This window comes from Anopheles arabiensis, chromosome 3 (genome assembly GCF_016920715.1).
Source record: "Anopheles arabiensis isolate DONGOLA chromosome 3, AaraD3, whole genome shotgun sequence".
Taxonomy (NCBI): domain Eukaryota; kingdom Metazoa; phylum Arthropoda; class Insecta; order Diptera; family Culicidae; genus Anopheles; species Anopheles arabiensis.
In genome coordinates, this window is record NC_053518.1 from 76670220 (window position 1) to 76684082 (window position 13863).

The 13863-nt window shown below is 46.3% G+C and overlaps 2 protein-coding genes across 2 annotated transcripts; both read left to right on the plus strand.

Moving 5' to 3' along the window:
* Positions 1-2727: 2727 nt before the first annotated feature.
* Positions 2728-4627, plus strand: LOC120900186 (insulin-like growth factor-binding protein complex acid labile subunit). Its single transcript, XM_040306850.1, has one exon. The coding sequence runs from the start codon at positions 2909-2911 to the stop codon at positions 4604-4606; it is 1698 nt and encodes a 565-aa protein (XP_040162784.1). The 5' UTR covers positions 2728-2908; the 3' UTR covers positions 4607-4627.
* On the plus strand, positions 4607-12225 carry LOC120900187 (protein doublesex-like; the record flags this gene model as incomplete). The annotated part of the gene is made up of 1 exon (XM_040306853.1): positions 4607-12225. A coding segment is annotated over one exon (954 nt), but the record flags the coding sequence as incomplete, so codon positions are not given.
* Between the last annotated feature and the right edge of the window lie 1638 nt (positions 12226-13863).

The window sequence follows — 13863 nt, forward strand, 5'->3', positions numbered from 1 at the left end:
TGTTATGCCAACAGATCGTTGCAGCTTGGTTTGGCTTTACTCCACATTCACACACACACACACACACACACACTCTCTCTCGCTGGTAAGATTGTGGTTTTGTAATTGCTTGTCATTTTGCTAACCTCCGCTTCTCCCGACTTACTCTTCCGTGTCCTTCAAAAAGGGCTACCACCGTTCAATTATAGATGCTTTTGCCATATCGATATTGAATTAGCTTTAATGAATAGTGATATTTTGCAGACGATTTCTCGACTGCAGTTTAATTCATTTCCGTCCTATTGCTGTGGTTTACCGTCGTTCCGTAAAGTGATGCTTAGCAGTGGCGTGTTGTGTGAATATTAGCAGTACTACCAGCAGTGCCTGCTGGAGGTGTGCAGTAATAGAATTACTGTCTGTCATGGTTGAATAATGGTGTAAAGGGAGATCGAGATTGGATGAGGATTTACTGTTCGTGCGGATTATTTACCTTTGCAATGTTAAATTTAATTATGATGTTTAATCTACATGAATCAAAGTCAATAAACGCTCCATTGGACGGATGCCGGCGCGTCTGCAATGTTGGACGGGTTCGATTTCCTACTGGTCGTTTCCTGAGTAGCTGAAACTGGATTGAGGGGTTTCGTAGAACAATTAAGTGCAGTGTAAACTTATCAAATAACTCTGGCAATTATAAAACATTCAATTTTTGGGAGTTAGATATTCTAAAAACAAATGACAAAGTAATAGATTACTTTTAGAGGCTTTAGGAGCTTACAGGAATTTCAGGACATTTGGGAAAACGTTTTATCAGAATCATCTAGATTTTCGTTGCGTTATTTCAGCAGAGATATGTTGAAACGTTCAATTTTTAAAATATTGAACGGAGTTACTTCAATGGTGTCAAAATGCATTGCAACTCTTGACATAAAACACACAAATAACTTCAAAGATGTTAAATAACATAGGGCACATTAAGTTGCATTTTTTGTAATTTGTTGGTTATCAGAATAAAAATGCAGTCATTGCTGCCAAATTTTGACTTTAAGACATCAAATTTTGAAGGTGTGAATTATCAAATCAAATCAATTTTGCCTCTAAGACATCAATGTTCGAGAGTGTGCACCATTTTTTTTATTCTCACGCACCTGCTTTTGTCTGTAAGTCAACCATTTTTTACGTAAAAAAAAAGGATTAATGTACAAGGTATATGACCTGATTTTTAATAACTGCAAGTAGACATTACTAAAACAATACAAAAACTGTGTAATATAAGGGTTTTTTTGTGAAAAAAAACTAAAGAAATTCAAGAAAATTGTTAGGACATTGCCAACATCCAAAAAAACATGCCAACTTTTTTCACTCCAAAAATTTTCAAAAATTGGCATACAAATGGTTCTATGTTAGATTCTATCAATGAAATTATGAGCTGCTTAACTTAAATTCAATAATTTTGGAAAACACGGTTTCAGACATTATGGTAAATTTTGTATTTCAAGCGTTAGACTTACAATCAAAACTTGATGCCTTAGAGACAAAAACAGATGAGATGGAGCCAAAATTTAGTGTACGACTCTACCTCCTAAGACAAATGGCTTTTGATGCCGTCCAAACTATCAGAGGTTGTGTTCTCAGCAACACAACAGCGGACTAGTGCAACACAGACAGCGAACACATAGAGAAATAGTTTTAAAAAACGTATCCGCTTCTACCTCCTCCGATATTTGAGAAAACCACTAAAATTCTACAAATAACTCAATAATTTGTCAATTTTCTGATTATCCATTATGTCCCCTTAACGACAATAAGTTCTTGAAGTTTTGTAATTATTTGTAGTTATCGGAGGCAACTGTAGGGAAATCATCAAGTATCTGTTTTGAGATACCTAAAGATATAGTTCGGGATATTGTAATGAGGAGTTTGTACAAAGTTTGTCACATTCCATCTGACTTGTCACTAGCCATCCAATATTCTTACCACGATGTTCGAAAGAGCGGTTAGTAGATTAGAAAACAGTAAAGTAAACCATTTTAAATGCAATGTTTTAAAGTTTTTTCAAAACCCTGATATCCTTTTTACAGCTCTTGTCATCAAATGTCCCGCTTCCTCTAACGGAACTATAGCTTACTTTCCAGAAGTAGCTTTAACTTCGGAAAACTAGCTCTTAGGATGCAATGCCCTCCTTCCTTCTTCCTACCACACGGTTACTAGCTATATAATCCCCCCCCCCGCGTTCCCCTAAATGCTCACGAAGGTCCAGACCCTCCAGAGTTAACTGTTTGCGTGCCGTGTGCACCTTGTGTATTATTAATTTAACCGCATTACGACCGGATTAGTACCGGGTATTAGTGCTGCGGGCAACAGCATTTTGCTCCCCCCCTGTGAGAGTGTACGTTTTCTCGGGTCCAGTATCATCGTCATCAAAACCGTCTCCAACGCCGGGGCGAGACGGTGCTGTTCGAGGTACGTTGCGTTATCGAATTTTATTCCCAACCCCCGTCGGTAAGAAACGTTCCTGATTCCGAAGGGAAAAAGTAAACAGCCTTTGGCCGCTTCGGTGAGCGAGTCCCGACTTGGGGAAAGATTGTTTGTTTCCCACCCCCCCCCTTTCAGCTCTCTATCGGTTTGTCGGTTTCTTTTGCCCGCTCAGGTGAGACTGTGCACAATTTACCGGAAGCGATAACTCACACACATACACTGGTGCGCCAAGCAGTCACACTAATTCCTGTAATCCAATAAATAGTCCCGTAGAGCCGGAAACTACCCTGTCGCGCTCGCCCCAACCTCTGAACAGCACAGAAGAAGGAAGCGCTGTGTTCCCAGCCGTGTTCGGAAGTCCCTTTTCCGGGGAGCGCTCAAGCAAACAATCCTGCCGCCGCCGACGACGACTCGATATTTCCCAAACGACAAAACGCAATCAACACACACGATGACGACGCTCGCGGGCAGTAAAACATCGCGCGGCCACCGTTGCCCGCGGGGCATGATGCTGAGCCTGCTGGTCGCCGTCACGGTCGGCATGGTGATGGCGGCCGCGGTCGTCGTCTCGCCCGTCGAGGCGGCCGGGCTGGCCAACTGTCCGCTCGGCTGCCAGTGCGACGACGATACGCTCGTGGTGACGTGCGGCGAGGGGCAGCTCGACGTGCTGCCGATCGTGCTGAACCCCTCCCTGCAGCGGCTAGTCATCAAGAACAACAAGATCAAAACGATCGACTCCTCCATGCAGTTCTACGCCGAGCTGACGTTTCTCGACCTTAGCTACAACCATCTGTTTAACATGCCGCCGCGCACCTTCGCCTACCAGCGCAAGCTGACCGAGCTGCACCTGAACCACAACAAGGTGGGCTCGATCACGAACAAAACGTTCGTGGGGCTGGTCGCGCTGACCGTGCTGAACCTGCGCGGCAACTTCCTGGACGAGCTGCCCGAGGGCGTGTTTGCGGGCGTGCCGAAGCTCGAGGAGCTAAACCTGGGCCAGAATCGCATCGCCAAGATCGACCCGAAAGCGTTCGCCGGGCTGACCGGGCTGCGCGTGCTCTACCTGGACGACAACACGATCAGTGCGGTACCGTCGCCGGCGCTGCAACCACTCCGAGCGCTGGGCGAGCTGTACATCGGGCTCAACTCGTTCGCTGCCATCCCGAAGGAAGCGTTCGCCATGCTGACCGGGCTGACGAAGCTCGATCTGGAGGGCGCGGCGCTGCTGAACGTGTCGCGTGACAGCTTCCGCGGGCTGGAGCGGCTCCGCACGCTCGACCTGTCGGACAATCGGCTCGCCCGCATCCCGACGGCCGAGCTGGCCGTGCTCGAGCGACTCGAGGAGCTGTCGCTCGGGCAGAACGATTTCGAAGCGATACCACCGAACGCGTTCGCGGGGCTGAACAATCTGCGCCTGCTGGACATATCCGGTTCGCTCAAGCTGACACGCATCGAGAGCGGTGCGTTTGCGCACAACACCAACCTGGAGGAGATCGTGATCGCCTCGAACAAGATGCTGACCGAGGTGCAGGACGGTGCGCTGAGCGGGCTGCCCCATCTGCGGCGCGTCGTGCTGAAGGACAACGCCCTGACGACGCTCACCGACGGGATGCTCTCGTGGAACGATCTGGTCGAGCTGGATCTGTCCGAGAACTTGATCCTGTGCGACTGCCAGATACTGTGGCTGCGCAATCTGCTTGTGAGTCGTAGCAATGGAACGGTCGGAGCGGCGGCGCAACAGATTCCGGTCGTTTGTGCCTCGCCGGACCGGCTACGCGGGCAGGTGCTGCAGAGCCTGTCGCCCGAGCTGCTCGGCTGCACGCATCCCGACCGGCAGCAGCAGGCCATCATCTGCGTGGTGCTGGTGAGTGCCGCCGCCGTGCTGACGACGCTCGCCCTCGTCATCTACAAGTGTCGCCGGCGCATCCAGGAGGCGGTCAAGGGTAGCTGGGGCTCGAACGGGATCGGGCGCAAGGAGCGCGAGTATCAGAAAACGTTCTCGGAGGAGGACTACTCCGCGCGCCACCCGCATCCGGGGCCGCCGGGCGGCGGGCTAGCGATCCATCCGACCACGCTCAACAACTACCAGATCAACCACCAGCACCATCACTCGCACGGCATCCGGCACATCCCGGTGACGGAACTATAGCTAGAGGCTCCCCCTCCGCCACCACGGAGGGGAGGTCCGCCCGTGGCCGGTCAAAACGGGGCCCAGCAAACTAGCACCACCGCCACCAGCTTTCTGCAGCTCAGCCAGGACCATCTAGGCCAGCCGGGACCGGTCCAGCCCGGCATGAAGCTGTTCCCGAACTACACGCCACCGATTCCACCGCACCATCAGCAGCAGCAGCACCATCACCACAGCCTGCACCATCACAACGGTAACGGTGGGCTGGACGAGCCGGCCAACAACCACCACTACCACCAGATCACGTACCAGACGCAGACGCTCGCACCGTTGCGGCTCAATCAGGAGCACTTTCTGCCGCACGCGACCAAAACCACCACCACGGCCGGTGGGACGATGCCGGCCGGTGTCAATCAGCCGCGGTCGCACGCCAAGTATCAAACGCACCATCACCATCTGCACCACCATGGTGCTGGGGGGGATGGGGCCACGCTGCATCATCACAGCACCGGCAGCTACTCGCCCGATGGTGGTGCCGGCCCGCACCATCACCATCACCTGCACCATCACCACCATCCGCATCATCATCCGCATGCGCCCCATCTGCGGGACGATTGCTCCGACCGGGACGATGACGACGATGACACGCTGGACGTGAACGATGGTGTTGGCGTCAGTGGTGGTGGTGGTGGTGAGGAGGAGTGCAGTGGGCAGAGCGATGCAACATCACCGCCCGACAGTCCGCTCTCGCCCGTCCCACCCGAGCTGCCCATCCGGAATGGGCTGCTGGCGGCAAACACGCTGAACCACATCAACAACAACGGTCCAATGATGGGCACGGAACGGATCCGGTCACCACCGACGCCACCGGTCACACCGCCGCCCTCCTTCACCAATCACACCGGCAGCACACCGGGGCTGGACAGCGGCGGCGGCGGCCGCAAAACGCTATCCGTCGCACGACACTATCACTAGGTTCTTAAGTAGACACGACAGCAGCACGCGCTTAGATAGACACTCGCGAAGGGAAGGGGCGAACATACAAGGGGCGAATTTCCTACTTAGGGGGTTAGGGTGGGATAGTTTTTGGGGGTAATAATATTGTGATCGTTGCTCGTTCCTTTTGCGTGTGAAAGTAGCAAGAGTTAGGTGGATTTTTTGGGAGAATTCTTTGTACGTTTTCGTTACGAACCAAGTGAGCGAAGAAAAGAAGATGAAATTCTTGGAAAATATTCTGAGAATTTATTTTCAATGCGCGAAATTGAAAGTATCAGTGGTTGGATATCATTATTGTTTCAAATTAACCTCACTTTTTAAGCTTGTTTGTCATTTCTCGATATTTTAGCCCAAAATATCGTGAAAAAACTGGAGAGCAATGCTCCAATACAACAAATTTTGAGATTTGAGGTCATGCTAATGAGTTCCAACTGGCTATCGTTTGGTGGATAGAATTTCATGTATGGGCCTGTAGTTTTGATGTGATCAGAACACCTCTTCAAACATATTTGTATTAAACTTTGTACTTTCACGCTACTGCTTTAGTCACCATCAAAGTCTTTGGACTGAAAGGCTCTATTCTGAGGTCGTACTTTTCGTATTTCTTGGGTGAAGAAACTCGATTGTGGAGGAGTTTGATATTTCATTTTCTTCTACTGATTGAAATGGATTCACTAGAGCTTTTAGAAATTGTCATTTGAACACTATGTTCCTGAATATCCTGAAGAATTCTCCTGAACAATTTGCCACAATTTCTCAATATTTTGTATAGTTAATTGCAAAAATGTCTTACATGCCGTCATTTTAGGAAAAGTCAGAACTTTGACATCTAAAAGACATCGTTTATTCTTTTAGTTTTGCATTCGAAATCTAATTCCATCCAATTTGAATTCAATTTTAGGAATTACTTTCATTCCTTAAACATGATGAAAATTATTGAAGTTGCTTCGACATGCCCTTTTGCCTTTTAATTAGCACCACATGTTACTATCCCTTGGAGACATCCGTTATCGCCGTAGCTTCATAATTCCGCGCCTCTAGCGTCTTGTTTGAGCATTGCAAATCCATTTACCTCAAATCACCTCAACAAACTGCAAGCAGTCTTCACTCCTCTTGACTCTCGCGTTAACGTTCCTTAAGGCTGGGATTGGGACGGGAAACGGCAACAACAAAAAAATCGTTGCCCATTTCCTCCTACAAAAGCACCAGTGTATCCTGTTTCCTGTAGCAAATGTATCGACATTTGTCACTGTGTGTGTTTGTGTGTGACCACCTGGATAACGAGTGGTGGTCCCGAGCGTGGTTAGGCACTGTTTTCTCTCGTGAAAATTAGGCTCGGTTGCCCTAGCCGCTCTCGCACAAGCAAACCAACCGTGACGCGAGCAGCGACGGAATACGACAGGAAATGTTGTTTAATTAAATTAATGGCCGGAATAATGTCGGTGACATCCGTGCCCCGTCATCGCCAAACCGAATCCAATGGAGCCGCCGCGCACATGCCGGAAAGGACTCAACCGTGCACGACGCCGACAGAGGAAGTGTTTATTGATTTAGTTGATGAACAACCCGCACCCGCCGTCTGGGCCTTATCACTGGTGCCCAATCCCCAACCATGTCGGTTTGCCACCGTAGCAGTAGGACGGGAGGCCTTTCCTTCCCTCTCTGATAAAGCCTAATTTTGGAACAAAAGAGAGCCTAAAAGAGAGTCTTCTCCCAGCGTCTTCCGCAACCGCAACCACTGCCGAAAACTATTCCCGGTACATGAAAGACATCCTTGGATCTTTTCAAACGTGAGCTGCGGAGAAGAAAAAAGGCCCAGCAGTATCTTAAAATAGGCTGCTCCATTTCTGATTGATTGCTGGCGAAGTGATTTGTGGAAAAGATCCCCTGCAGTAGGAGACACAAAAAAGGCTCCCAATGGTTTGACATTTAGCCGTTCGCCAGTTATTTCCGAACTACCGGCCGAGAACATCATTAACGAGACGATAATTGTAATTAAACAAAACCCCAGTACCAAGATATTCTCCCACTCCTCTTTTTTTGCCATTCTTCCGGGTAAAGTATTTTGGGGCCAATGATGTTATCTTTTCCACGCTCAACTGGTTTACTTCAAAGACACACACACACACACATTACACAAGCCCTAATGAGCATTCGGTACGGTAGGGGGGATGGATATTTACTTTCTTTTGAGGAATTGTAGAATCAATATCATCATGGCAGGGTTTTTTTCTGTACGGCAGCTTCCCTATTTTGGCGCAAAGTTTGTCTTTTTGTCTCTGTACCATCAAAAGAAACGACTTATTTGCTAATGTTTTGCGCCCGATTTGCTTCACGGGTTTGGATTTTGCATCATGATGCTGCTTCCGCCTGGAATGACTCTGCTCTTCAGCGAACTGAGTGAAAGGAACGGGTCGTCAGTCTTTGACCCGTACGACGGCGGCGGCGACGGCAATCATCAATCGTGGCTTGTGGTGCTGCACGTGAAAGTAGGGCTCACGATCTGACCCTGACCGGTAGCTCGGAGGGAAGAGATTGACGTGTCGCCGGCAGGCCCCAGGGGGAACGACACGGCCACGACGCGCTGCTAGCAATTAGCCATCTGCAGTGCCGCCTCCTTCGGCTGGTAGCCGTAGCGAATTGGAGCTCCGGCCAGCCCAGAAAGGGGTTTCCGTTTTTCGCGACTCGTCATCTTGTGCACAGCTCCCTTGAGGGGGTGAGTTTGGTTGAAATAGACACACACACTGCACTAACCGCACTAGCCGCCTCCGGGTGTCGTTTGCGCTTCGCGTATATTATAGGTCATTCGGGGAATCGTTTCGCCACACTCGCCGACGGTGGAGCATTCCGTGCCGGGAGAGAGAGAGAGAGAGAGAGAGAGAGATTGGTTGCGTTGGTTTCCACTTTTAATAGAACCATCAATCATACTCACTGGTAGCTTAGCAATACCCCTCCCGAAAAGGTTCATGAGGTCGCGATAATGTTGAAGCTACACTACTAGTGATGGGAGTTCGGAATTTGACCTACCCAACTCCGATACTGTGTTCGGGATTAATTTTGGAGCCAAATCCGACGCTGGAATCGATTCCGATTCCGAATCCGGACCTAAATCTGGAGCCGATTCTGTAGCCAATTCCGGAGCCGATTCCAGAACCGAATCCAAAGCCGACGATGGAATCAGGTCCGGAATCGGAATCGTCTTGGGTATCGGGGGCTCCGGAAACGGAATCAGAATTGACTCCCGAATTGGAGTTAGCGATTCTTGTGGAGATGCCAAAACCGTCTCCGATTTTGAAGCCGATTCTCAGAATTTCGGAGCCAATTCCGATTCCTGACCTGATTCCTATTCCGGGACCGATCCTGTTTTCCGAAGTCAGTTCCAGAGCCTCGAGGCTCCGGAGCAAATTGTAATTTTCCAGGACGATTCCAATTCCGATTCTAGGACCAATTCTGGATCCGATTTCGATTTCAGAGCCGATTCCGGAATCGATTATTGAAACTGATTCCGGACTTACTATCCGGTATCGATTCCAGAAAACTTCGGAGCTAGCCGGAATTGATTCCGCCGAAATCTTCATTTTTCCCATCACTACTCACTGCTGTTTAGCTCCCCAACATCCACAAGAGGGGGTCGTGTTTTTGGCAACTCCCCCCTTTCCTAAGCATGTTTAGCCTAATTGAACGCGAACACTCAACGCGCTGAATGAGTTCACTCGCTGACACACACACACAAACACCTAATCGCAGCAGCACCAAAGTGTTGAAGCGCCAAAGACCCGAGCGCCGATTGGGTCGGGATTTTAATTTTCCTGAAAGGATAGGCATCATCATAATTACTCGCTCGCTCGCTCGCTTGCTCTCCCTTGCCCAGGACGAAAACCAGCGTGTTTTAATCAAACTGCTGCTGCGTGTTAAATCCGGCTTCGATGTGAATTAATTCGCTATTTTTAAAACACTCCAACAAGCACTGGGATTAGATGGCGGTTGGCGTTAGAGGACACACAGGAGCCCGTCACAATCGGTACAGCAATCAAATTTAGAGCAAAGAGTGTTCAATTAGCAAGCTGTCTAATTAATTCATCTCATGAGGCAGTATACTCGTCGGCCTTTTGCGCCTCACAATCTTAATCCATGCTTTCCTTAGCCTTTGCGATGCGCAGTGTCCTTGGGCGAGTTATTTTTCCTTCAACTGCTGGTGTGTGTGTCTGTTGCGGTTAAACTTTCTGCGGTTAAACCTCCGGCTGTAATGCAAACTAAAAGAGAAAAGGCGCGCGAACCAGCAGCGAACATCAAAAGCGAAGCGAGGGCAGTTGCTCCGTTGCCCGCCGGGCAGGAAGCAGACACGCCGAAGGAGGAAAATCAAGCGAAAATAATTAAACCATTTAAAGTTTTAAATTGAACCACCCGGCCACGCTGGCCGGCGCTGCTCGGCGCATTTTTATAGCCTTGGGGAATTTTTAAGGAACAAACGGAGGTCCCTCAAAGTGTGTGTGTGTGTGTGCCGTAAGTGTAACGCGTAATGACACTTAGCACAGTGACGTCCCCTTGTGTCTTTTTTCCCCCTGTCTGTGCCCTGTGGAGGTGCCCTCGATTGCCCTCTTCCGCAGCAAAAGTGACAGGCACTGTGCGGCCCCACATAGAAGGAGGATGCAGCCCAGAGGGGTTAAATTCCGCCCGGACCAGGGTATTATAATTATGTCATAAAACTGGCCACAATTGATTGGCCCACGGCAGGTAACGGAGCTCAACAGCGCGAGAGAAAGGGGGGAAAAAGGGGAAGTAATAGTTTCTGGGGACTGAAATGCGATCGTAAAACCAGTGTGTCAGACAGGGCCGGGATGAAGGAAGGTAAAATGTAAGATGTGGGTTTAAAAAATATAAAACCTCGTAAAACAAAACGTCTCCCGTCCGATGAGTAATGGTTGTGTAACGAGCGGGAGAGAAAGAGAGATGGTGCGTAATTAAATTAAATTATATTTGAAACACCACTCCGCAACCGCACGGGCAGGAAAGGAAAATTGAATTCAAAACAGAACCGAAACAGAACGGAAAAACCAGTGCCCCCAAAAACCAGTGCCACCATGCAGCAGTCGTCGTGCTTGATGCTGATGATGAAGGGTACACTGGGAATAATAACAAAATAAAAAAGCTACACGCATTGCAGAGCGCAAAAAGTAGAAGAGAATGGAAATAAATGTCCAAGAAGGCAATAGAATAATGGTCGGTTGGCTGGCCCCGCGCGCGATATTACAATGCAGGGCGGGCCGGAAGGTCGGATGTCTTTGTGGTCTTTGAAGAACGTGGAACCGAGGTGTAACAAAAAGAAGTGGTAATAAAGTGAAAATTGAATGATAATGTTCCTTCTACCCACAGGTCCCACTTCTCCCGCCTTCTTAAAAACTCCCAACGACGACCCCAGTGGTGTAACGCCTCGTTCGCCTCTCCCCCCCCCCCCCCCCCTCCGTAAGTTTAACACGTAAGCAGCGGAAGCATCATCTTCAACTTTAAAAGCAATATTTCTTCTACAGAAAGCACACAAACACAACAAGTATATAAGTATATTGAAGCATTGAAGGTAGGGCAGGAGAACAAAAAAAAAAGCGTACAATTTCACTTCATACTCTCCTCTAAAAGGTGATAAAAAAAACTTGATGTAACAAAAAAAAACAGCAACAACAACAGAAAATAAAAATAAAAGAAACGGAATAGCCGTGTTTAAAGCAACATAAAGGAAAAAGGAAAACTTCGACTGTGAAATGATTCCAACAGCAAGCGCGGCATATTTTAACAATAAGAGAAAACGAAACAGAAAAAGAAAAACGCATAAACCCCCGACAGTCATAAACGCTATTGCTGAAACACTGTAACGAAAGAAAAAACAGTGTGTGTTTGTAAATAGAAAGAAAGAGAAAAGAGATGTGAACTAATCATAGAAAAAACGAATAAAACCCTATTAACTAGAATTATACAAAAAAAAACTAAATCGTTAAAAAGAAAAACAAACACTAGAAATCGAAAACAGAAACTAGAAATTGATGTTGATGAAATGAAAAACGTGTAAATAGCATAACTTAGCATTTAACGTCTCTAAATGTGTTTTCGAAACAAACAAACAAACAAAAGGAAATGCAACAAACGAATAGGAAGTGAAAAATTCATGCAAATAGGAATTAATTACAAACTTATATCAAGCAGTAAACAAAGGAAGTGGAAAACACTACTCGTGACAAGTATTGCGGGGTTGTTATCGATTTTAAAATAAAAACAAACATATACCATAGCTAGAGAAAAGAAATAAAAACACAAAACTCCAGAAAAAAATATTTGTAAAAATTGATGTTCAAAGAAAGAGGTAACAAAAGCCAATCGGAGAGAAGCAGCAGGTATTGTTGTTTTCAAAATAGCTATCAACCGTAGAGCAATGAAAGAGCGAAAAAAAACAAGAATGAAATAATCAACGTAACTGTGGATAGAAATTATAGAACGATTCGAAGCAAAATGGCAAACAAAATCAAATCAAAAACAACGTGCGTGATCGTGGTAGGACGAACAGTTGAACACACTTACCGAACCGAACTCCACCAATTTTGAAACACTTATTTGCGTGTGAATTTTTAGGTCGTAAATGAAAACTAAAAAAAAAAGAAAACAATTCGAGAAAGCATATTGAATGTTGTACATAAACTATGCAAACACTATATAGCAAAGCACACCGCCGGTGTGTTACAGTAGAAGAAGTGGTATCGCTACGCAGATGTGCGCATTCGAACAATGTGGAGCACACGGAGCGAGAACGAAACGGCAGAGCATACCAACTGTGTAAAAATAAAAACAAAGCGAAATTAAAACAAATGGAAAATAAACGAATAATTTTTCATTAAAAATAAGCAATTGTTACTTAATTTTGTCTCTTTTCCTTATAATTTGGATAACCAATGTGATGACATCATTTTAGGACGTTTTCTTCTCTCGCCTTTTTTCCGCTTTCTTCGATCCTCAGGCGTGATTTATCTTTTTTATCCCAGGAACAAGGGGGACAGCGCTTTTTTCCATATTTCACCGGAGACACCAGGAGAGCATTCACAGCAAGAGGTGAACTGGCACGGATCATCAAGATCGTTTTCGATTATTTCCGTCGCAGTGTGAGGGCGTTCCTCACAATCAGATTTCTCCTGGTAGCTGAAATTCGGTAACAGGAGCGCATGTTCAAAAGGAGATCACTTCTACTAACACTACGATGATCGCGAGTGTGCAGGTGACATGCGGCGTTCGGATGAGGCTCGTGTTTTGGATAAAAGGTAACAGGGTAACATCCAACGGTAGAGGATGCCTACCTACCTGTCGGTAGCCGTCCTAGTGCCATCTCTTTCGTGTGCATTGTCATCTAACCCGTTCTTATCATCGCTGCTCTAATCGTGTGAGCGAAAGCGATCGACAGCGTGTCCCCTGATTGGTCCAATCATAGTTCGGCATCATTCATGTAAGTGTTAGATCATTTCAGGTAACAGGATGACTTCTTTATACTTAAAGGTACATCTTTTTTTATAGAGTTTTTAATGGAGTCATACTGTTGACTCTTTCTCGCCCATATCGATTTTCTAATTGGAATCCTATCAAACTATATTCTCTCCTTTTCTCACTCATTCGCACGTTATTAGACACCTGGATGCAACAGATGTATGAGTGAAAGGAGAGCTTTTTTTCTCTTTTTAGCGTGTTATCATGGTAGCCGGCAAATCAGTAGCTCTGTAATTAAATGATAAAAAAATCCTCATTACTTGCTACTTTTACTAGAATTAACTAAAGGTGTTTTTTTTTCAGTTATCTTAATCGTTGTTTTCTTTCAAATTAATTTGAAAAATTCAAAGTTGATTGAATTCACATTCTTGCTTTAGTTTTGAGTTTTTCGTACGGTTTCATGTAACTCTATTCTGATATTTGTAACTACTAGTTTATTTGGCCCGGTTGCAGGGTTTCGCAACAGAACCTAAGATGTGTATAGTGACTGCAGGGCATATTTTAATGTTTTCATGCAAACATGTAGATAAGCATTCCTGCTCTCTTTTGATGTCTTTTTACTGATACTTTTTATGACCGTTTTGCTATATTGGTACAGGTTTCCATCCAATTCTATATGAAATAAATGAAATGAATAATATAATAATATAATAATTCTTATCCCGGTTTATAGCCCTTCCATATGTTTGTCTTATTTACAAATGTTAGTGTTTCTATTACATAAGCAATCGTGGTACACTTTCTTTTTGAGTATGTTTGACTAT